This window comes from Pholis gunnellus (assembly GCF_910591455.1).
Source record: "Pholis gunnellus genome assembly, chromosome: 9".
NCBI lineage: Eukaryota > Metazoa > Chordata > Actinopteri > Perciformes > Pholidae > Pholis > Pholis gunnellus.
This window is the reverse complement of record NC_136535.1, coordinates 6,456,313-6,481,530: the sequence shown is the minus strand read 5'-3', so window position 1 is coordinate 6,481,530 and position 25,218 is coordinate 6,456,313. Positions and strand designations below refer to the sequence as shown.

Here is a 25,218-nt window from a genome sequence, read left to right as displayed (position 1 = left end):
CCTACTGGGCTGAAAGGACCTAGTGTTACAGATAACCTTCTGGTGAGAGCGTGAGGAAACGAGCCAAAGAGTGCTCTCGCTCTCTCTCTCTCTCTTCTCCCATTGTCTCGTTTCTTTGTATCGTCCGTTTCCTCACGTCTTCCGTCCTCACCGTCCGTCCCCCCCTCTTTCATCTCCGAGTCTTTCCCGGTCTTTCTTCCTCTCCGTCACATTCTCAATAATCCTCTTTCTCCTGCTGTACACCAACAACAACAGCCTGAGTCGACACCATTGAGCTGTGAGCAGGGATTTTTTGTCAGTGCTGTATTTACCCAGAGAGAGTTAACTGAGCACCGGATCAGGTTTGCTCTGCCTCAACATCAATTTGAATCTGTATATATTTGCCAATAAGAAGGGAAGCTTGATATATATTTCGACGTGTATTTAGGTTAATTCTTTTTTTAAACAACATAAAGTAGGCCTATATTAAAATGTGTAAACCTACAATTTATTTAAATAATAAGAAAATCTAGCCTGGGTTCCAACAATGTTTTTGTTGGAGCAAGGATGGAATAAATCCTCTTCACCTCAGAATGAACACAATCCTAAAGCTCAACTAAAAACAGACGTCAGAGACGTGGAGCACCTGCAAAGTGTTTAAACTTGATGTGGTTCTGCTCACATAACTCGCTTCCTTGCTTCCTTCCCTGTTCGCTATTGTACCTGGATTAAACAAATCATTGGAGACGCCACTGGAAAAGGTGTCTCATGGTGGATACTATTTTAAATGAAAATGCCCGGATTGGCCCCGATCTTCATCCTTTAGATCGGCATGTGTAATCCTGAACATGTGCAGCGCAGCAGTCGTTAGCGCAGCAGTCGTTAGCGCAGCAGTCGTTAGCGCATTAGCAACCGGCAGAAGACAGAGAGCAGGTTGAGAGGACATCTGTGAGCTGCTGTGTTGCCTGTGGACGACAGATGTTGGTGGCAACAACTAGTGATATGATGTCATTGCTCACCGATGGCAACGCCTGTTTTCCCCCATTTGAACGACCGACTTTTGACCTTTTTTTTATTGTTATTATTATTTCAAAAGAGAACTACAGTATGTGTGTTATGAAGGGTTTTTTTTTTTGCTGCGTTCGTTGAATTGTTGCAGTTCAGATGATTATTACACTCCTAGCTTATGGCTGCACTCACTGTTTTAACACTTCATCTAATTCTGGTTTTTATAGCCGTGTCCAAAACCTATAAAAATCATTCCGATGTGTTGCACAAACGTGTTGTTGGCTCTCAATCTGTTGGATGTGGTTGTTTAAGATCCGTCTTTAAACCTATAATACATTAAATATGCAACGCACTGTTAATACAACAATCTCATGTTTATTCCTCCACTTTAAAACCATCCAGAGGCAGCGGACGGTGTACAGACTGACGCTGGTGAAGGCCTGGAATGTGGAGGAGATGCTGTCTTACTCGGAGCTCATCGCTTTGGGCCAGCCGGACTTCATTGAGGTCAAGGTAAAGTTCAGCGGCACAGACTTTCTATCCGATCGTGTTTTCTGTTCCGCTCATTCATTTGATGTCTTATTTATCACAGCGCAATCATCGTCTTCATCCCGGCCGGCTTTATTTGTCTCTATTGCTCTGTTTTCATCTGTTTTCAGTACTGAGCTTTGATGTGTGTGTCTGGAGTAAACCCTCCGAATAGCAAAGCCTTCCACAGTCGCGCCTCATTAATGAGTTTTCATAACACAAATGAGCCAGTAGCACTGGCTGCTTTTTACAGCAATAATCTGTGCGAGAGGAAATCTTATGACGTCTCCCACCGCACATACACATCGTCTGCGATTTCTTAAATCGACCACGCTATGACGATGTGAGGGACTGCCCTCGTCTCAGAGATATAGTGTTGATATATTCCCCACCGGAGGGGAAACAAGCAGAATGAGAAACATTTGTATTGAATTAGTTCAGCCAATGAACAAACTGAAATGTTTCAAATGGAAGTGAGTCAGCAGCTTCCTCGCTTGTCTCGCTGGCACTCCACCAATTTGTACATCAAGGGAAACTGATATTCAAACTGAAAACTCAACTTTCGTCAGGTCATCCATCATTTCTAATTTTAGTTTTATCCAAAATGAAAGGGCCACAAAGGACCCTTTCAAACATCCCGAGTACTCTCACTAAGAGCCAAAAAGACTTTTGTTCGTTATCTGAAGCTTTTTATTATTTAAACTTCTGCGTGTGAGCAAATTTATGTTTGTCTAACTTTATGAATCATTGATGTTGCCAGTAAGTGCTGTGAGTGTGAGTACGTTTCTGGTCGTCTTTGTTGGTGAGGGTTTTAGTTTAGCGACAGAACTAACTCGATGACTTGTTGCTTTTATGGCTACTAAAAAAGGTCCAACATGAATATTCAGCGTTGTTGTGTTGGGTAAGTAGGAGCCCTCAGGCGAAAATGTACTGGCAGATAAAAAGCCACTGATCTCAGAACGACATCTACAGATATTCTGCGCCAATAAACACCAACGCTGCTGTAATGACAGCACCCATGGGCTCATGCTGGACTTGATTACTGTCATGTATTCAGGTATTACCCAGATTTTGCCGCCATCGCCTTCAATCGGTCCAAAATGCTGCCGCTAGAATTCTCACCAGTTCAAGAAAACCAGATCATTTAACTCCAGTTTTGGCCTCCCTGCATTCACTGCCAGTTCCCTTTTGCATAGATTAAAAAAATTGTGCTTTAAATAAAATGCGCATCGAGCGTGAAGGCTCGGCAAGTGATCGCGGCACTCGGTTGTGCACCTCTGAATTTTTATAACTTGGCGTACCAGAGCTTGTTCAGATGTGACGATCACAAATGGTTTACTGTTAAAAGCCATAATTACATGTCTACTCTCGGGATTACACAAAGAAGGCGCTTTAGAAACCGGAGGTCTGAGTAAATATTTAGCAGCCAAATCAAATTATAAACCTTTGTTTCTTTATAATGCATGTAATAATGACTTATTTCTTTACAGGGCTTGTATAAAGGCAATAAAGTAGTCCATATATATGAGTTTACAGATAATTACAATCCCTCCTCGGCATTGTGGAGGTTGGTTTATGGCGTTTAGCCGGGTTACGCTCGTTGTCTTTTTGGTTCTTGGCAGTACATTTTGTTTGTGCGACCTCTGGCGTCTCGGATAATAATGCAACGACCAGCACATAGAGCATCAACGCCTTTGTGTGCGCTCGTAGCTCGCACGCCGTCTGCCGAGGCTCGCCCTACGGTGCCTCGCTCGAGTATAAACAAAGCTTAACTGAATAGTAGCTTCCAAATTTGCATTTTGCGATTCATTAGTTTTTGGCACCTGTCTGTCTTACCAGCTGGATCATCACTGAAATGTCCTGGAACAGGATCTCTAGACGAGTGGGCGAGAGGGTTTGACCGTAACATCGTCTCATCCTAATCTTAATCGCTATCTACATTCAGAATATCGACACTGAGACGTTGACCTGACGTTGTTGTGTAGCTGCTTCACATCTGAATAGAAGCGACAGTGTTTGCCCTCTCTGCCTGGTGTGACTGCTGCGTTATGATTTCATTGTTTCCATCTATTCTATGTGACGGCTCTCCCCATACAAGGTCACATGGGTTACGAGGTTATTTATTTTGTCGTTGTACAACACGGTTGCACAACGGAATTCAGAGTGTAGTCCTATTACGCTACATAAGAAAAACAGCAGAAAAGCTTTATTATATATGGAGGGTGGAGGATGAGTTCAGCAGTGTCACAGCCAGAGGAAAATGAGCTGTTTGGAAGTCTGGTGGCACAGCAGCGGATACTTAGTGCTGTAGTATGATTATTATTTGTTTGTGGTGGGTCCAGCATGTTTTTTTTAATCAATTTTTAATGAGCTTGTCCAAATGAGCTGTGGACATTAAGGGACTCAGCAGTGCGTGTCTTCCTATATAGCTGCTATATCTGGTGCTTTCTGAACTTTTCCCCCATTACTTTAAAGCACTTTGTAACCCTTTTGTTTAGGATGCCGTTCTTTATTATTGCACTTCCTCCCCCTTAAGTTCATCTTTTCTTTGAGCATAAAACAAAAATAATCAAACTAGGAACTTTAGTTCTTTGTTTTGATAATGTATTCTGCCTCCTCACTGGAAAAAGCTGTGCTGTGAATTTGCTGTCTGGTGCAGTTTTATCCTCTGTTCCCTTTAAACAGTGCCGAGACTCTGAATTAGGCCAGTTAATGGTCTCCACCTCAGATAGCAGAGATAAGAGGGAGCCCTGACCTTTGAAGTCAACTTAGGCTGGGATTCAGTTGATTTCTATTTTCATTCCTCTGCGGGGGTGTGAGATAATTGGTTTGAACAGGTGATCTGCTCATTCTCATGTTGCCTCCCCCCCCAAAAGAGTTGTTCCGATACCAGTATCAGAAAGGCCTCCGATACGGCCCACAATGCTTGATCAGCTATCTGTGAGTATGCGAGTCTATGCACCGATCCTATATCATGTTATCCTCGTCATTTCTCTGCTCATTCACGCTACACATAAACAACAGCAGCACGTATGTTCGTACGTCCTGCCCGAATCGCTACTGAGCACGTGCAACTCTCGACAGATGAGGAAGAAGCGAGGTGGCTCACTTGTAAGCTTACGTTGCACATGCGCAGTACCAATCGGGCAGGTGCTAGCAGACGTGTAAAGGTTAGCCGTGGCTAGCAAAATGTCAGCAATTTGGCAAATTTTGACACTGGAAATTTATATTTTATGTTATTGAATTGGTACTCGGCAAGTTCAGGTATTAGTAAGAGGAAAAAAACCACACACACTCATCCCTTTGTGTGTCTCATTATACGCGCCCCTCATCCTAAACGCCCTGCCACAAAGGCAGAAGAACAGGTGAAAGGGTTCTCACAGACAGTTACCATGCATGAAGCACCTCTCTCCCACACGGAGCCCTCCCGCGGGAATACCTCCTCACATCCTCTCATTCATATTCCGGAGAGCGTCTTAAATTCCCCGCACTACCCGGTAAACCAGTTCCATCACTGGCCAGTCTCCGCTGGGATCCCGCTGCTCCCAGCGATCGCAGTTCTTTCTTCCTTTTGACCTTCACGTTTGCAGGCTCAGATCACGGAGCTGAATGCTCTCCGTTAAGCAGCCCCGCTCACAGGAGCACAGATTCCTACCTGGGAACTGCCCAGGACAAACGCTCTCATCTAGCAGCAAGTGGGAGCATTGTTTGTCTGTGTTAATTGTTTTACCCACAGACACCTTAACAGAGAGGAGCAGAGTCCAAATGATACATCATACACCATTTATGGAAGCGCTTGCCTTTATGTTTCTCTACTCATTTACATTTTTGTTTTTTTTCCTGATCACACTTGTGTAAGCTTCTATATCGGCCCATACTTACGAAGTTATGCTCTTCGCTCCCTTTTAGGGCATAATCAGTGGATAATGGATCTTATGCTGAGCCATGTAAGACTGTTGGTAGTCTTATAAAGATGGTAGAAAAGAGCACAGCCGTGACATCTGCCTTTTGAAGTGCCGTCATCTCTGAGAGAATAATGATGAAATGTAATTACACTCATTAATATTTCATTGAAAATATGCATTTAATCAGGAGATGGATTTAGTTTTTTCCTTCTGTAGAGCAGCAGGAACAACTTGTTAATGTGCTCTCCCTGTCTACGTTCCTTTCCTCCGGTGTTGCATCATGCTGCTGATGCTGCAGAAATAACAGCACACCAGAATTAGTTGCGGCTCAACTTATTTTGTTGAGAACGTGCCGGCGCACACAAGACTGGAGGTAATAATGTTGTTGCATCTGGCAGCCGATTGATTTAACTGTTCACACTAGACACTTTAGCACTATCTGCAGATCATCAGTGAGCCAGCATTGCAGTAAACAAAGTGGCAGACTGGTGAAGATAAAACACACTTGTGTCAAGCTTGAGCTCACAGTTCACACTGATTTACTTTTTCTTTTTTCTTATTTAAAGGATCAGATCGAGGTTTACGTCATCTTTAATCTGAACAATAAAAATATGTTTTACGGATTGCTTAACATTGGAAAATGTATACGTTTCCAAATCTGGCATATTTACCTTTATGATCGTCAATCCCTACGTATCTGTGATGTAGCTGCACATGACAAATTTCTAAATATTTTGTGTAATTTAACCACATTTTGAAGATTGTGCAGCTTGGGTTTGTACATTTCATCGAGAATGAAAATGCATCCTTAATTTGGTTAATTTCATGTTTAAGTAAGCTAAGAAAAGTGGGGCTTAAAATCCAAAGCCTGACTTGGGTGAACCTAACAAAGGAGGCGGGGCTAAAGTGGTTCCATAAAGGCCAATTACAGCTCACACAATCGGACTAACTCGAGTCAGGTTTAAGTAGTCAAGATACTTGAGTGTGCATGCTATTCTCAAGCAGTGCAGAGCAACAGCCCAGTTTGATGATGTGGAAGACTGTGATTGGCTATTAGAAATCTAAGTCCGATAACAACAATCATAGATCTAGAGATCCTAGAAAGGTTATGTCAATTGGAATGTGTCGGGTTAAAATGTGATAAAATATTTGAATATGACCTAATTAAATCTTGCGCATAATACATTCAAACGGTTATTCGAATATTGTATATAAGAATACATATAAATTGGCCCTCAATAACCTCACATACATGCATAAAGTAGATCAGGAACTCTGGACAGTTAGCCCAGCTTTATGGAACGTGCTCAAACACATCAAACTGTTGATCACAGTGCGAAAAAGAGACGGACAGCCACACGTTCATACCAACATTTATATTCACATTTACTACTAAAAAGTATCCGACTGTCAGAAAACTGCAGCAGTATACAGGTTTTCTACTCAAAGTAATGAGACGAGGGAGCCGGCGCTGTAATGAGGGGTTCCTCTGCAGTCGGAGGGTCGAAGCATGCGGTGTGGAAACAAAACACAACTTTCTGAAGGGCCAACAGGCAGAAGTGTGTGTTTGTGTGGTTGTTTGTGGCGGGCTATGTGAGAAGGTGCTTTTCATTTTCCCCACTAATGAAGTGTTTTTGGGAATCTTGCTGGCCTGACAACATGTTCCCATATTAAAAATAACAAGCCCAGTCTCCTCCCATCAATCTTGCGTCCTAGTTCCTCTTGCGTGTGCGGAGACGCGCCGCGTTCGCCTCATCTCTTTGTCTCGTCACTTTCCGTCCGTCCATTATCCATCAGGTGACATGTCTTTGCACCCATTCATGACCCACACACAAAATGGGAAGCGGTGTGTGACAGTTCAAGCTGCAAATATGCTTCCGGGGGAAACCTGCAAGCGTCAATTAAGATAAAACTTTAAAAGCATTTACAAGCTTTACAAATTGTCCAGTATGTAAGACTTTAAATTCACACAGATTCAGCAGATGGAGGAATACGTCCTCGCTGGTCCTCCAGTACGCTAAGAGTTTCTCATTAATGTACATGTATTCCCATGTTTTAGTGTCTAAGAAACTAAAGGGGACAACCATTCTTGAAATTGGTCTGGTATTGAGTGATCAGGCTGCAGACGGCAGCCCCTTTGCTTGATCCGGTCTGTTTGTTATTGTGTGTCTCGCTCAAGGTGAAATCAGCTCACATAAAATGACAATTTCAGTCTGGCAAAAACAAGCACTTTTAGTGGACGCACATCGACAGTGAGGAGTTGACCCGAGCGAATGCACTGCAGTCTGTATGACGGCTGCCGACTGCAGCGTTCGCTGGGACACAAACACATGGGAAGATATGCTTAACAACTACCGAGGTAACCCTTTCATTGTTTTATCTTTTATTCTTTCATTTAAAGGAGCAATATAGAATATTCAGAGCATTAATAGAACGGCAAATAACTATTTGCTATGTAAACACCTTAGACCAGTGGTCCCCAAACTACGGCCCGCGGGCCGGATGCGGCCCGCCTCCACATTTGGTCCGGCCCCCTGAACAATACCAGAGACGCATTATGATTTTTTTTCAGTCTGCACAATTAATCGAATTTTAATCGCGATCACGATTTTGGCTGCCACGATTAAATGAGCATGATCGTCTGCGATATTGACGTTTAAAATACGTGCTCTGCTACATATCAAATCAAACGCTTCCTGAATCAGCCAACCACCAGGGGGCGAACGAGATGAGAGCTGTCATGCGCGCACCCTGTAGAAGTAGAAGAGTAGAAGAAGTAGAAGAGCCGAGAGACCGGAGCTTGAAGGACGAGTACTTGTGCTTAATTTATTTACACGCCGGCATGTCATGTCTGTCACTACATGGTCGCGCGTTTTCAATTCCCCTGCTCTCTTTATCGCGCACGGCGGTGTTCCGCCCCGATCCGTGCGCACGATGCAACAGTCGCTCACCTGCGAGTAGCACGCACGTACCCACCCCCCCCCCCTATAATCGGGCCCTAGGTCAAACGATATGTTCAGTGATGTGGCCCTCACAGGAAAAAGTTTGGGGACCCCTGCCTTAGACTGTATAAAAGAAGTTACGTAGTCATCATGACGTCGCCCATTGTTTTGTGATTTGCCATCTTGGATTACAGCAGTCTGATATTTTTTTTTTGCAACCGATGAACGGATGTGAGACCATAAACCCATGTTCACAATGTTTACTGAGGGAATAAATCAAGTGTGAAGTAGTCATTTTCTCATAGACTTCTATACAATCAGACTTCTTTTTGCAACCAGAGGAGTTGCCCCCTGCTGGTCAGTAGAGAGAATGAAGGTTTTAAGACATTTTCGCATCAGCTTCACTCGACAAAACCGGAGGTTGCCGCCATGGTAAAAGACAGTGGAGTAATGTCCACATGAGCAGAGAATCTGGTATCTAGCATCTTTAAGTCTGCCTCACGTCTGTGGTGTAGTGATGCACCCATGTTCGGCTCATTTCTGTTTACTTCCGCCTATCCTTCTCTCTCTGCTTGTGAGAGCTTGTGCTCTGTGTTTAAATGTGTTGTAAATGTCAAAGCAATTTTTTTGCAATCTGCGCAAAAATGATTTCGACCAGCTGTGTGGCAATTAAAGGATCCCCATCTCCTCTCCTTCTTTCCTCTACATTAAGCTAATCTTTCCCACTTACATGGTCCGCTTTATTGCTACTTAAATAATCAACAACTTGCTCAAAGAAAGTCTTGGCTTAATGACGGGGTTTATGATGTGATGTTAATGGGTGGGAAAAAACACACACACTTCTGAATCTAGAGACTTCGCTGGCTTTTCTATTAAAGATTTCTCGTAGGAGTGTGTATTGATCCACATGGCATTTCGTTATATCAGAGAGAGCACAGCACTAACAAGACAGCAGGGAGCATTGGATTGGATAGGATTGGAGATACCCATCAAATGTGTCTGCGGGGAGCGCACACAGATTTTACACAGGAACTGAGATGTTAATATTATTAAGCTGCACTTACATTTTCCCCTTTGTTCATGCACTGCTTCTGGTATTTATTTTTTTTTACACAAAGAGAGAAAAAGAGCAGAACAAATCAATCCTGACATTTTTCTTATGTCCTGGAGGATATGAAGATGGATACCAATAAGCAGCTGAACTGACTGCTGGTTCCATCTTCTCCTATGTAAATATTTGCTGCTTCCCTGTTTTTACGTCATTGTGATGTTAATATCTCTGAGGTTTACACAAAAGTAATTTCAGAACTTAGAGCGGGTCAACCTGCTTTCTTTTCCGAGTTTTTGAAATGGACACGCCCACTCAGCAGATAACAAAAAGCAGTGAAGTAGGTTGCCACGGTAAGCTAATTAATAAGGTTATGTTTTAATGTGAACGCTAGCACTAGCTCAGTCGACATTAGCAGATACGTTTGGAAATAACTCAAAGGATGTTGTATGTCTACTAGGGTTATAACCAAACATGCATTCGTATTGAACCGTTCAGTACGAGGCTCACAGTTCGGTACGCATGATGAACCGAACAATACGTTTTAATAATACTAGTGCATTTGGAAACTGCAGAAGCTTAAAATTGTGGGAAATATGTTTTCGGTGGAGCCACTGTTCTCAAACTGGCAACACACATGACATAACAGACAGCAAGAAAAACGTTCTACTCCAGTCGGGCACTTTTGCGCACGAAGCTAGCTCGGTGCAATATGGCTAGTAATAGACCAGAAATAGAAGATCCTCCAACGGCCTACAGGTCTGGTGTTTGGAGCCACTTTGGTTTCTCTTTGAACTATGAGGGCGATGGCGAGAGAGTGGTGGATAAAAAAACAACGGTATGTCGCATTTGCTATAAGAGTGTAGGTTCCATCGGTTCCATCAGTGGGAACACCTCAAACATGTTCACCCATTTACGCCGACATCACCGCAGTGTGGCAGTGGGTGGAACTAAACGAAAACCTGGAGCAGCACACCCACTTCAAACTCTCCCCGAAGCATTTAAGCAGCTGTTCCCTGCCGATTCGAACAGGGCTAAAGCAATCGCCACGGCCATTGGTACATTTATAGCCGCGGACATGAGACCGGACTCTGTAGTGGAAAACGCTTTATGAACCTGCTGAATGTTATTGAGCACCGTTACACAATTCCTTCACGAGCCAAACCGTAATTCCCGCTTTGTACAAGAAAACAAAAGCACAAGTGGAGAATCAAATGTCCGAGGCACTCACTGTTGCTCTGACAACGGATGCCTGTACGTCGAGGGCTACACAAAGCTACCTGACTAACGGTACATTACCTGACCACTGAATGGGAGTTGAAGAGCCACGTTCTGCAGACACGCCCACTTGAGAGTTACACTAGCGAAAATTTGGCTCCAGAGATGACAGAAGCAGTGGAAGCGTGAAGTTGGAGCGAGCTAACGTAACTATTCCTGTGACTGCTGACAATGCCAGGAATATAGTCAATGCTGTTGGAGCTGCTGGACCACAAATAGGATGCTTTGACCATGTCATTAATCTCAGGTATAGTTCCATTATTGTTTATACTAAAATTATGACGGAGAAGATGTAAGTAACAATACTACATTTCATTTCATTCAGAATTTAGCTGTTATATCTTTAAAACCACAAGACTCCATTAACAAAAACAGTAATTTTACCTCGCAGCACACAGAGGTCTGCCGCTGCCTCGATCGATCGGGTAGTTAGTTTGACATTTGGATCCAAACTAACGAGGTGTCCACAGCAGTAAATTGCTTAGCTTCCGTGCCCGGACTTCTGTCTGCTTCATTAAACTGGGAACGTGCCTACCGCCATCTTAATTACTGTGGGTAATACATGACTATGGATGTGTATGTATGTTTGTATCGTCATGCAGAAACCAACGTCAAGTCGTGTGGGAAAAGGTTTTTAGAAGCACTTTGGGAAAATGGCATTCTAACGCTAAAACGTATGTACGTCCACCAAAATTTGAATGTTCAGATTTGAATACATGAGGAACACCACTAGGAAGCTACATCACTATATAAAACCTTAGAATGAATGGACCCGCCCATTAACCGGTTTTAACCCTTTTCTGACATTTAATAGACAAAAAATAAATGAAGAGATTAATGGCGTTTCAGCGCTACTCTCTCGCAAATGATCATTTTGGCGATGATGCCGCAATGTGTTTAATTGTCATATTTCATACCGTCCTTTGGCCTGGCATTTGTCCAAAACCCAGGTCTACAGTTGGTAAAGATTAATCTCCTTGTCTTCATAAATTGTATTTAGTGTTTCATTTCCTCAAAGTCTGACCTTCAGGACGGTGAAAATCAGAGTAAAATCTTCCTCTAATCCTGACAATCAATTACTTAATCGGTCTCACTGGCAACAGATAAAAGGTCGCTGTCGGGCTGAACACTCCCTCTCTTTCTCATCGCTCTCTAGCCTTTCATCTCTAAATGGCTCTGGCCCCTCCTCTTCCCTTCCTGCTGCCTATGAGCAGCGCATCGTTCTTTACTGAACAGACGAGCCCCTCTGGCTGCTGAGCTTCGGGCAAGCTATCGACCGCAGCATCGTGAGCTCAGTAATTAGCGTGTCCCCGGATGGACTGGTGGCAGTGTGATGGAGGGAGTCGCTCTATCTCAAATTAGCCCTGACTGATGGGAGACCAGGGCATCAGCGTCAGCTCCGTGGTATGGCTTAGATGGCAATAATAAAGTAAACTATGCAACATAACGAGGGTAACAAAATGCTTCAGAGACGCAACATAATGGTAATCATTATCAGACATGACTTTGACCGTTACAAAAATGAATCTCAAGGTAGGTCGAAATTTAGACGGAAATTATTCCAGATGCAAATTCACTGACATCTCTGGTCTGAAGTCTAACTCGAGGGAGAAAATAGTTTTGTCAGAGGTCACAGTTTGAATATTAGAGACATAGAAACTAAGTTATTGGGACAAATATTTTTAAAAACAGTTGGTAAATTCCATCAAAGCTAATGTAGGAAAAAGCTCAAATACAGGATATGAGGTCTCCTTTGTTTGTGTAGTTCAACGTTGATCTGCTGCGTTTCAATTTAGCTGGAGATGAAGTCAGATTTAATACACACTGCCATAAAGAAAGGAATTATAAATGATAGTTTGGTGCGAAAATAAAAAGCATCTGAAAAGGCAACAAATGTCATTGTCGATTTTCAGCCTTAATTGTCATTTAAGTTTACTCCTGGAGTTGTTTTTTGGGGCATTGGAACCATTCTTTCACAATGTTGAGTGGGTTTCTCCTAACTCTATACAGACAGATGGGTAACAAATAAATAAAAGGAAAACCCAAGTGTTGCATCTATCTACGGACTATATCTATCTATCTAACTCTAGAAAATGTGGGCTAAACTCTCATAGTCACAGGGAACAGCTGATTTTGTGGCAAGCGGACGTGTGGAATTCATGTCCTATCTGACCCGGTTTCAGGTTGGTTTAATGTTCAGGACAATCTCTGTCTATCTCTATCTCTACCTACCTATCGCTCTCTATTTCTATTAGGGATGCTAATTTTGGGGTTTTTTTCTGATCGATAACCGATCATTAACTGTTAACCAGCAGTTTTAGTGTGCATGCTGGGGTTCAAGTGCCTAACAAGCCGCCCGGCTTCAACGATCACCGATAAACAGGTTGAAGCTATCATTTATTGACAGCTGTTTGGCTCATACAGTGCGTATGAGCCAAACAGCTGTATGAGCCAAACAAGCAACTGAGTTCCCAGTTCCCCTGTACGGGACAGTTATTAGCCACGCTGTTGCGTGCAATATATATTATCTATATATCTCAATCGCTCTATAAATCTATATATACCTCAATATCTCTATCTATACATTAGATTGATATGAGTTGTGTATTCTCTAAGGTGAAGTGTTGGTCTGCAGATATGATGTATAGCGTGGGGATGTTTGTCCCCCGTCACCAGCAGTAGTAACCTTTTGTTATTGACCCATTAATTATTAGTCCGTCATCTTACACGGTGGAACACATTCATCCTGTGCAATTTACTGTCCTCCGTCCAGTTGTTGTCCGATGTGTGCTTAATCATGTCGGTGTCGCATCAATACCACTTAGCTGCCACCGGCCCCTCACTCGCCCAGCAAGGAAATGGATCCCTGAAAGGGGGAGAGGTAGACGGTGTTGGGCTAGGTTGTAAATGTACAGAGATAAATTAGGTGAAACGCACACGGCTTTGCTCTGTGCACAGTGAGGGGGGGGCTTTGACGATCAGCCTTTATAACGTCCATTAAAGGCGAAACACGTAGGTTATGTGTGCTCTCTGACAACGTCCTCAACGATACAGTTCATTCATTCCCTCCGTATATCGCCGAGATCTTTTCCTAACGCTCTTTCCCCACGACTGGCCCATTCCCGGTGATGTATATACCGAGTCCCGGATAGTTAATCTTTTATTCAGCGGGGCCTCCGGGCGAGGCTGATAACACCATGGTCCCTCATCATTTCTGTCCAGCGCCGCCCCGAGCAGCACCCTTTTTCTCTCTGACTCTCACACCCCTAAAGATGCGGTTCACTTTCTGCTTGTGTTAAGTTTCACCGCGCGGTGAATTCACAAGCAGCTCCTGCAGAGAGGTCTGTGGTGAACTTACTGAAGAAACGGCTGCAGTTCACGACTGGATGCAGAGATCCCCTTAGGCCACCGGGTGGACGGGTCAAATAGATGTGAAGTAGCCGGGCCAATGGAAGAAAGTTGTAAGAATGTTTTTTCTGCCACAGAGGAAAACGAGTAAAGAGGCAAAAGGAGGAGTGAGTTTCCTCAGACAAACCACTTCTTTCATGGGTATAAAGTCCATTATTTGATTTGGGACACCGGCCTCAGCAATCAGATTGTTGGAGTTATATCTGGTGAAACATCTGGTTTTTCATCTTCCCTGGTCGTTACATTTTTTCAGTGTTCAGAACAGTTCAACTTCCCAGAGTGAATAGAGATTTATTTGCCAGAATAGTGCTGCAGGATGAAGAGGGAAGATCCACTGGGTCCTTTTTCATGGCCTTGTAAAACAGTTTTAACGATCTCAGAAAAAGATGCATGTAAATAAATGAGATATGCAATGACAACGAAGTAATAAAGCAGAACTTAATATTTTTGTGTATGGTTTTATCTTATTTATATTTTCATATATTAGCACCACTGCTCTCAGTAACAGTAACTATCGAGTTATGACTGTATCTCAGTACAATTCTGGCTAATGGGGCTTATAACCTCCGGTCTTTCATTGGTTTTCATCAAAGATTATTTCAGAGCAAGACTGGAATATGATGCAGTACGTGGGGCGTAAAGCTGTGCAGCAGAGGTTGATTATGAAGGCTCACTGGAGCAATGGGCTAGTATCGGTTTCTCTACATCCACTTTTTCTTTTTAGAGATTATACAGTAACACAAAGACAGAATGGAGAATGGCTAAATGCTTCATCGTTAACATGCCCACAAACATTTTATTCCTCAAACATGCACACACACACACACACACACACACACACACACACACACACACACACACACACACACACTCCTCTTGTGTTTCTTCCATGAGCCTACTGGGTGAGGATCAGACTGTGTTTTCTGGACAACACTTCAGAGAATTACGGTAGCGAAGTAGCAGCTGCTGCCTTGGCTCCATTACAGCTGTGTGTGTGTGTGTGTGTGTGTGTGTGTGTGTGTGTGTGTGTGTGTGTGTGTGTGTGTGTGTGTGTGTGTGTGTGTGTGTGTGTGTGTGTGTGTGTGTGTGTGTGTGTGTGTGTGTGTGTGTGTGTGTGTGTGTGTGTGAGACCTGGATCCATCGTGGTCCAGGATCAAGCTGCACCCGACGGGCGGACAGCAGGAGAGAGATCAGGACTCCGGTGGTCTCTGTGTTTACATCATGGTGCTTGGGGCTCAAACGCAGTTAAAGCTGATGGACAATGTTTTCCTCATGTTGAATTTTTAATGTGAAGATGTCGGCCATTTCATCCGCCCCGATAATAGTCTGTGTTGCTGCTGTTTACGTTCCTCGTGACGCAAATAAAATAAAAAGCACTACAGGAATGTACCACTGTTTGTTGTGTTACAAATGGGCTACAACTGAATACCGTTGTGCATCCCTGTGTTGCATAATGACAATAAATGATCCTTGGATATCAGAGGGTTCTGGTGTGGAGCCTCCTGCAGAGTCCTTCAGTTCATACGAAGCGGGCATCAAAGCCCCCCCCCCCCCCCCTCACACCTTTCTGCTCACCGCCCACAACTCGTCAATAGTTTGTCTCTGCCATGGGGAGCTGCTGTTCTCCTTCTTGGTGCCTCTCTCCCGCTTCATGGCTTTTAACCACAGCACAGCCGCTATTGATCAGAAAGCGCTCAGCGTCCAGCCTGATTGATTTTCATGGCCGAGGCCAGATGGTTTACCGCTTCCTACTCCATTTCTCACACCCGCTGAATGGGACGATGCATGTCAACTCTCAAGCTGCTGCTGTGTGAAGCCTTTTAGTCATACACCCAAGACTATATATATAAATATATATATATATCACAATAGAAGCACAAAAGTTACATCTTATTATATCTTCATTAGTGGTAATGTATCGGTACATTATTAGGTTTGATGTCTCAAATGCACTATTAAGGTTACTGTTATCTTTGATACTAAAAGTGAACCTTTGAATTATCCCTCACGTAGAAGTGATATTCTATATGTTATGTTATGTATGTATTCTATATATATTCTCATCAGGCCCAAAAGTCCAGTACAGGTCCGGCCTGTTACTTGCAGAGTTGCTCTTTTCCACGGCTGAGTGAATTGCAAAGCCCCTTTGGTCTCTTCTGTGCTGTTTTCTGTCCCTGACCCCGTGCTCATGTGTGTGCAGGGAGTGACGTACTGCGGGGAAAGCGCCGCCAGCACTCTGACCATGGCCAACGTCCCCTGGCACCAGGAAGTGGTCGCCTTCGTCCAGCAGCTGGCCGACATGCTGCCTCAGTACGAGATCGCCTGCGAACACGAGCACTCCAACTGTTTGCTCATCGCGCACACTAAGGTAAGAGAGCTCGGCGTCAGAGGGTCGTACACCATATCTGCACTCTGAACCAATCGAACACAGTGAGCCCTAACGTTTGAGCTTAACACACAGCAGGACTGGCTCGTAAAATGAGAGAGCGTACGTTACATGAGACGCATGAGTGGAAGAATAAAATCTCGCCGTCTAAATGGTGGAATGTGTCCATTCAATCCAACATGACAGCAGTGGTCGCTGCACACACACACCTGGCAGAGATCGTGACTTCTCTAGTTTGGTTATGAGACGAGTTTCTCCTGTTTTTACTCTTAATATCAAGTGAGTTTGCTGCATCAACTTTGGTTAAATCGTCAGGTCAAACTAAATATTGGCCATAGTAGGATGCGTTTATACTGTCGGGGCTACTATACAGGCTACTTTACCTTCTACTGGTGAAGGTGAACCAGAATTCGCACAATTAAATAAAGAAACTGTTTTAATGTTAAACGTTACGGTGTAGACTGTGCACTCACTTTGCTGACCGTATTAAGTGCAGCTCACTGTTTTTGCACGTTTTTAAGTTATCCACGTTGCCCATGGACTCAGACGGTGGATGCAGCACGAGCCTCCTCACACATAATAATGAATAACGTGGTGATCCGCTTTGCATCGGGGTTTATTCTGCGGCAGCTCTTTTTCAGACACAAACGCACACATCCTCCATCTCCATTTTCTTTCAGAGAGGCTTTCCAGACAGCTCAGAAACTCGCTGCAGGTTCCTAGTTTTTTTTTTTAAAGCCTTGTTTTATTATTTATCTCATTTAGTCTCCTCTCTGCTTTCCTTTAGAAATCTGCAACTATCAGAGCGGTTTATTCCTCACTCGCCCCAGAAAGTATCAGTCGGTGGTGGGCTCTGCCAGGACAACTGTCAATCAATAATGAATGAATGATGATGAGTTGCCATGTTGGCGCTCTCTGACAGCCGCACCTCTCTATCACACACACACACACACATTGAACATTGTGCTTGATGTGTAATCAAAGTTTAGTGTACTCCTAATCCTCCTTTGTTTTTATTTACTGGAGCTCTGTTTTCACGGGACTTCTTCCAGATTGATTTAGCTCTGTGGGCTCTTCCTCTCGTTCTGGGTGCTCCAGTGCCTGGAGGGATAACAGGAGAGAGAAAGAAGCCACATCATGTTGGTTGTTTAGTTTTCTACTACACGGTGTCGGAGCTTATTTTATGTTTTCGTGTAAAATGCTGCAAGAGTTACTTTTCCGAGAAGCAAAAAAATCACAAGAAAACGGCTCCAAGCGGTTTCAGGGGAAGCTCAGTGAATGGAAGTAAAAGAAGAATACATTAATTATTCCATTAGTTATCAAAAGAAGATCGCATAGAGGAGCCTAAATGTGTGTGATTTGAAACTTTGAGATATGAGACTCTATCTGAAATCCTTGTACACTTTCTACACTTGTCCTGTATCTATTTTTACAATGGACACCAGACTGCCAGTGTCTTATCGGTAGGCTACTCATTGTGTCAGTGGATATATATATATATATATATATATATATATATATATATACCCATTAATACAAAATTAAATCGTCACTATACAGTCTGAGTAGCCTTTCAAACGTCATATTTCTGCATTAATGTTGTTTCCTGTCTTCATACTCATCGGCATACAGACCTACCAACAGTGCTGCTGCAATTAAAAATAAAAACATTGAATTTAGGACTAATTTAGGATTCCTAACTAGGGAAATACCTAAACTAGGACGGTTCTGTAATCGCTTATTACCTTCTTAAAATGAGATGGGATTATATTTTCATGAACAAAGTTAAGAAACATGTTTTCTGTAAAACCAAAAGTTCTCCCTAAACTGAGAGAAGATGGATTTCAGACGTAGGAGGCTTCTGCAATGAGGCCCCTGGTTACACAGATGAGCTGACATGTAGGCCCTGAACGCAAACATCATCATCGTCACTATCATCATCGTCATCGTCACTATCGTCATCGTCACTATCATCATCGTCATCGTCACTATCATCACTATCATTACCTTCTTGAAAACACAAACACACACACACACACACACACACACACACACTTGCCTGATACAAAAGAGGTGTTAAACATCCAGTTGTTCACTTTATTCCTCACACACCAGCAAGGACACTCGATCAATATTTCACAGAATTGATTCCACCTTCCTCTTTTCCCCCCTCTCTTCTTTCCTCTTCTGTCTCCTTTTGCATCCCTCTATCGTTCTCTCACCAACACAAAGGCAACAGGGACCGTTTGTGCAGCCGCTCACTTCATTTGCACCTTCTCGCCTACAACTGTCGCCGTTTCTTAATGTACGCTCTCATCACATCGCTCCACTTCCTGCTTTCAGTCACGCAGATCGCAGTGTTAGTGCTCGCTGCTCTGAAGCAGCATCTATCTTTTTTTTTTGTTTTTGACAACTTACATTGACTCACTTACTCTTTTTTTTTTGGGCGGTCATCAATAATCCAGCAGTTTGGAAACTAGAGGCATTTTTAGCTTCCTTCTGCGAACGGAGAGTCTGATGTTTTTCTGTTGCGTGTCTGTTCGTGCAACACAGTCTCAGCAGGAAGAGAATCCAGAATATCAAGTCCTCCTAGTTTTTTTCATGTTAACTTACATAACAGCAGTGTTTATAATGCATCACAGGAAAGCACACTGGTTTCGTGTGTGTGTGTGCGTGTGCGTGTGCGCGTGCGCGTGCGCTTACTGCACTGTCCTCAGATCTTCTAGTTCCAGTTGGACGATATCACTGTTTGATGTTGTCCCTTAAAAGACATCAGAGCTGTGTGTGTGTGTGTGTGTGTGAGAGCAGCGATAGATCCTCCCTGCACTGACACATCATCATCATTAGGGATCTTCTCGTTGACGGGCATGTCTCTACCTCTCTCGCCCCTCGTTCTACTTTCTCTTCCAGCCTTTTCTCTCTTTCATCTTCCCTTCTTTCGTCTCTCCTTCCCTCGTCCTTATCCTCCGTCCTCTTCCATCCGTCTCAACCCTGTTGACTCTCTAATCAGTCGACCTGTGGTGTTTCAAAGTCCAAGTGAAGGCGTCCCTTTTTGCAGTCAAGCATCCTGTTAGATTTATTCATATTTCTTGTTCCTATAAGGGACAAAAATGTCTTTAAATATGCATCAGAAATCTAGCTGACGGACCATGACACTTTTAGTTTTGTATCTGTTCCAACAAGCTTCTAACAAGAGCTGCAACTCACTGAATATTTTCATTAGCGGTTATTTTTTATCGTTTGATCTTTAAAGTGACAGAAAATAGGGAAAAATGTCCATCAAAGTCCAAAGGAATGTCTTCTAACATCTTGTTTTAACACTCCAAAACCTAAAGATATTCGGTTCAATACGATAAAAAGCAGGAAAGCTCCATATTTGAGGGGCTGAAAACTGCATTTTCTGCCATTTTGCACAAAAAATTAGAATACAAAACGATTGTCCAAATTTTTTTTTCATTTCTGAAAATTGACAAATCAATTAGTCGACTATTCGTAGACTATTCGTCTAACCCTAACTACCTGCACTCTTGCTGCATTCATTCCATGTCAGTAGAATGGGAATAACAGGAACACCTCTCATTACTACAAAATAAGAGCATGCATTATTTCAAGCTATTTGCCATAGTTAGATACCAGATACAGTGTAGATATATATATATATATATATATATCTTTCTCAGTTGGTTGAATCAATTGGTTCGTCACCACTTTGCTGACAGGTCTGTAGTGTTTTTCACCACATGGGAGAAATTCTCCACTGACTCGTAATAACAACTTGATGGCATTAAGTGAAAGGCTTTTCCACACTTGGCGCTGGTCTGAACAACATGGCAGGAAGGCAGCTTTTTGTTCTTGGGTGGATGTTTGTGTCCCTGCTTATAGACGAGAAGAGGACATTGGCTTTGAAACCAAATGTTGGGTGGCAGTCTGAAATTATTTGAATCTCTTGTATGCCGACAACATGCGGCACACGAAAAATATTTCAATCAAAGTGTCGTCTTGTTGTTTCTCTAATGACAGCATGGGGAAATGTAATTTACAGAGCAAATCTCTGCAGTGTAGCAGACTGAGATGAGACGTGATGGCCTTCCATTAGTTCCCTGTGAATGTGTGTGAAAGTACTGCACGGCTCATTGACCTATGCTCATACAGCACACGAGGGCGCCTCCCGCGCTGCTCGGAGGAGAAGCCGTCCTCGCTGATCGGCTCCGTGAGTGAAAACAACAGGCCGCCGCGTTCTCGCCGCAGATGGCACAGCTTCGCTTTGTTGCCTAGAGGCCGACATTTTTTGCCAAGATGCCGACCGAACAAATATCTTCCTCTCTCATTACTAGAATCATTACCCCCCCCCTCCCCCTCTTTCTCAGGCCTCATCAGCAATGCAGTGGGTCGCTGCTCTCTTAACGGCCGCAAAATGGCTAGCGCTCAAAACGCTCAGCGCCTCGACTCCCTCGGCGGGCCGCCATCCCCTCAGTCTTTCGCTTGGTGAATAAATGCTAGTCCTTCATGACTGCATTTTGTGTCCTTTTTGAGCTGCTGCTCTTCTGAGAACGTCAGTGATGTAACGCTGGCGCTCCGTTCCCCTCCCGTCGTGTGAACTACAGTTGGCCGTAAGTCTGAGGATTTTAAGGAAGCCGCGGCGCGCACACGGGGGTCCGGAGCCACCAACCTTTAAAATGCTAAAAGCTGAGAGCTAAAAGCACAACAGTCGTCCCTGAGAGACGACCCAGCACCACTTTGCACCCAGTCACAAATGATTTAAACCAAATGCATGGCCGGTTAAAGTCATCAAGGCGCTACAAGCTGCCACAGCAGGCGCCTGACTTCAGAGGAGAAGGTTGTTTTGTATTTAATGCCGGCTTTGCTTGCTCTCCGTTTCCTCTCAGTCTTTCCCATCTCTGCAGACAACAAGGGAAGTATGGTATGGTATCGACTGGAGAGCACAGTTGCATGCTGGGAAAGTAGAGGTCACGCTCTCCACCCCTGTTCGCTGGTTTGGGAGCACAAGCAGGATTAGAGAGGCAGAATGATGTTTGAGGCTTTTCCGTCACAGTCAAAAGCTCAAGCTGGTCTCTCTCTCACTCACTCACTCGCTCACTCACTCACTCACTCACTCACTCGCTCACTCGCTCTCTCACTCACTCGCTCACTCGCTCACTCGCTCACTCGCTCACTCGCTCACTCGCTCACTCGCTCACTCGCTCTCTCACTCACTCACTCACTCACTCACTCACTCACTCACTCACTCTCTCACTCACTCTCTCACAGTTCACTCACACACTTTTCGGCTCCTTCTGTCCATTTATTTCCCTCTTTAGCGAGATGGATGGCGGGTGAAGGCGTAGCAGTGATTGATAGGAGAGATCTGAGGAGAAGAGAGGATGTGGAATTTAAAGACGTAACTAACAGTAAGCTGATTGAAGAGCGAGAAGCTCTATCAGCACCGTGGGCCTCTTTGATCACTTTGCTACACAAGCGATACTTCCCCCAGCGTTTGTCCATTTATTTCTCCCTCTGTATCTGAGCGTATTGCTTTGCATTCATTTGTAAATGTGCAGGTCCTTTATAAAGTTTTTCAGATTGAAGCTACTATGAGGAACTTTCATTTTGTGTGGATTTTGGCGCTCCCTGTGGACGAAAGTGTTAGTGCTTACGAGCACCTTTAGAAAACCTCATTTTTACTTTTTACGTTTTTATTTTGACGTTTCCATACAGCTTTTCTAATGCGATACTTAAAAATAGAATAGAAGCACGTCCGTTGCAGCATCGGTGCTGAAATATTTAGTTGTTGTTCCAAAGGCTCATTGAAGAATAGAAGCAGCGGCGGTATCTTTCCATTCTGTTACTTTGTGTTCCCTTACTCTGTCCAAGATCTGTCCAGTTATCATTACAAACGTCTTCAATTCTTTAAAAAGGTTGCAGGTTTCCACAAACACTACTCGGATGGCCGCCGCTTACTCATCTTCCACCGCCTTGTTTGTCCCCCCCCTCCCTTCTTTCAGTTCAAGGTGGATGGCGAGTGGTGGACGTGGATCGACTACGAGCGCTTCCAGGAGCTGGTCCAGGTTCAAGAGGAGAGCGGGGGACAGCGGGGCTTCTCGGCCCTGGACTACATGGCCAAGACTCCCCGCTGGGCTCTGTTCGGAGCCAGCGAGCAAGGCTTCGACCCCGTCGACACGCGCTTCCAACGGCGCCACAAAACCAAAGACATTTCAGGATGCTGATTGATGTGAGAGAGAGAGAGGATGAATAGAGCGGGGACCAATTTACAAAGTAGGGTTCAATGTTTATCCTCGTTGAGTTTCCTGTCCTTAGCTGCCCTCATTCTCACTCACACTCTTTGTCCTTCTTTTAATTTTTTCTTTAATGTGGATCTGTCGTTTCATTGGCTTGATCAGCCAAAAACTGTCCGAATCAATTGCTTTCAACATATGTTTTAGACATTCCCCTTCACATTCACTTTAAGGGCTTCTCTTGCTTCCTGTATGCTCATAGATCGTTGATACTCCCCTCTTTCTCTTTGAAGGAGTCATTATTATAAATGTCAACGGCTTTGATCCGTAGAACCATCTGGCAGCACTTGGGAGGGTTTACACTGTTATATTCAACCTGGGAGTGGTTTTCATCACCATCATCATTTCTGACATTTTTTCTTAATAATCTAGGTTGGAGTTAGGCAGCTGACACGATTAGCATATGAGTATAGCTCTTCTCCACTCTCTCTGACAGCCGTCCCGCTACTCATTAGCTTGTATGTACTTGGGTGGGGAAAGAAAGGCTTCAAGGCTTCCGCTGGGAGGGTCCGGCTTCTTATCGCTCTCTTTGTGCTTTTTAAAAATGTTTATGTTTTGCACAGTTGCACATTCCCAGCAGGGTCGGCTTTGCTTGGTTTCAGCGCTCTGAGCCGGGATGGAAGACTAAATCGCAGCTTTTTACACATAGTTCTGTCGTTCTGACACGTTTGCTGTAGATAAGTGGACAATGTTTTTTTAAAAAGAATAATCATAATATAGTTTTTTTAATAACTTGATATCGTAAACTATGAGAACATTTTGGATATGACTGTTACCGGTTTTGCCGTATTTGAGCTGCACTACCGAAGGATGACATTTAAAAAAAACAAAAAACGTCATCTAATATAATAAAGTAGGTAAAGCCGCTAAAAGGGACCGTAATTTATTACAGTTTTTTATTGCAGTTTGAGTAAGAATGAATCAAAATTCATCTCTGAACACAAAATTTAGAACACCGTATTCTCAGGTCAAGTCTCGTATCGTCTCCCAGCTCTTCAGCACAAATATGAATAAACTCAACGTACCGCTGTCTGATCTACAGGATCAGGTACGAGTATGTAGCTTCATATTGCATGCCAGAATAAAGCCTTTACTGATATTTTAGTAAATCTAGATGTAAAAATCATTTAACTTCTTTTTTTTTTTTATTTGAATGTAAATTCAGATGTGAACGTTTAAGTCTGTTTTGATTGGTTTTGACTCCCTGTTGGGAGGAACAGCAGGTGTGGGGATCCATCACTGTAATAAATGTATGTGGATTAATCTGCTTTGTCGTTTGTGAATTTTCATATGCACACACACACACACACACACACACACACACACACACACACACACACACACCGGTGCATTAAGACACCGTCACACTGTATTCCAGGAAGTCATCGTATTGTCATTTTCTTCCCTTTCCTTTTCCATTTTTTTTTTTTACCAGCAACAAAGTGGGAAGTTGACACAGACTACTGTAATGGTGGCGAAAGCTTTCTCGGCTGCACTTAGAGGCCAAGTGAAGAGCTGCGATTGAACAAGGATGGAGACAGAGGTGAAGTTCAAAAGAGATGCAACTGTACAGCAGCTCCCGTTATTTATTCATGTTCACTTGGATGTCATCTGTTGCTCCTGTTGCAGTTTAGAAATGCGAATCGGCAGCAAGTTCAAAGTGTTTGCGATTGAGGCGAATTCTTTTTTCTCTTTTAACAGTATAGAATAGTTGACACAATATAGAGAAGACTTGTATAAATGTTATTTATCAATAACACGATTACAGGGTAAGGCACATAAACTATTATTATTACAGACAGACATATTTGGCTTATATGAGACTTGCTGAGGACGGGTGGTTTATGTGCCGTACCCTGTTTGTGTTTTCTTACTGTCTTCGCCGCCATCTTGACTGTAAGAGAGCCGGCAGGGACGGCCGAGTGACATTCAACTCTTCTTGCTTTGGGAGAGGGACATCTGCACTCCACTGAGTGCACTTTTCTAGTTTCATACTGTGAGTTCAAATGTAAGAAATGTTATTCTCAAATCCCCAATCCTCTCTCCCTCTGCAATTTTCTTTTGTCCATAATGTAGCTGAGTGCCTTGCCTTCCCTGGAAACCTTCGTATGTTCGACCTTTGCTTCACAAAGTCAGAGCCGGATGCTTATTAAACAATTCACTCAAGTCTGCTTAAGTGAATGAAAACCAGGGTCCACACTTCTTCTGGTTAGTCCTCCGAATACTTTAAGGGACATAGCATCAGTCAGGGGGATTTTCTTCAGTTTTAGATCTAATTGGTCCATTTGACTTACAGTACAACTGTCCAATTCAACAACCAAATTCTGCATAGCTCACATGTTGTTTCTAAATGCACGCAAAAGTGTTGATGGCATTAAATATGTGCTTTGAATTTATGAGGTCAATTTAAGTCTTTTGTGATAAAAAGAAAATGGGAATAATG

The 25,218-nt window shown here is 43.4% G+C and overlaps 1 protein-coding gene across 1 annotated transcript in view; it reads left to right on the top strand.

Moving 5' to 3' along the window:
- tyw1 (tRNA-yW synthesizing protein 1 homolog) overlaps nucleotides 1–24,027 on the top strand; it is a 52,907-nt gene extending 28,880 nt beyond the window's left edge. The window contains exons 14-16 of the mRNA XM_079165632.1: nucleotides 1,390–1,500; nucleotides 16,297–16,464; nucleotides 22,485–24,027. Of these exons, the coding sequence (XP_079021758.1) occupies nucleotides 1,390–1,500; nucleotides 16,297–16,464; nucleotides 22,485–22,706 (501 nt within the window). The 3' untranslated portion in view covers nucleotides 22,707–24,027. The remainder of the gene's footprint in view (nucleotides 1–1,389; nucleotides 1,501–16,296; nucleotides 16,465–22,484) is intronic.
- The last annotated feature ends 1,191 nt before the right edge of the window (nucleotides 24,028–25,218 follow it).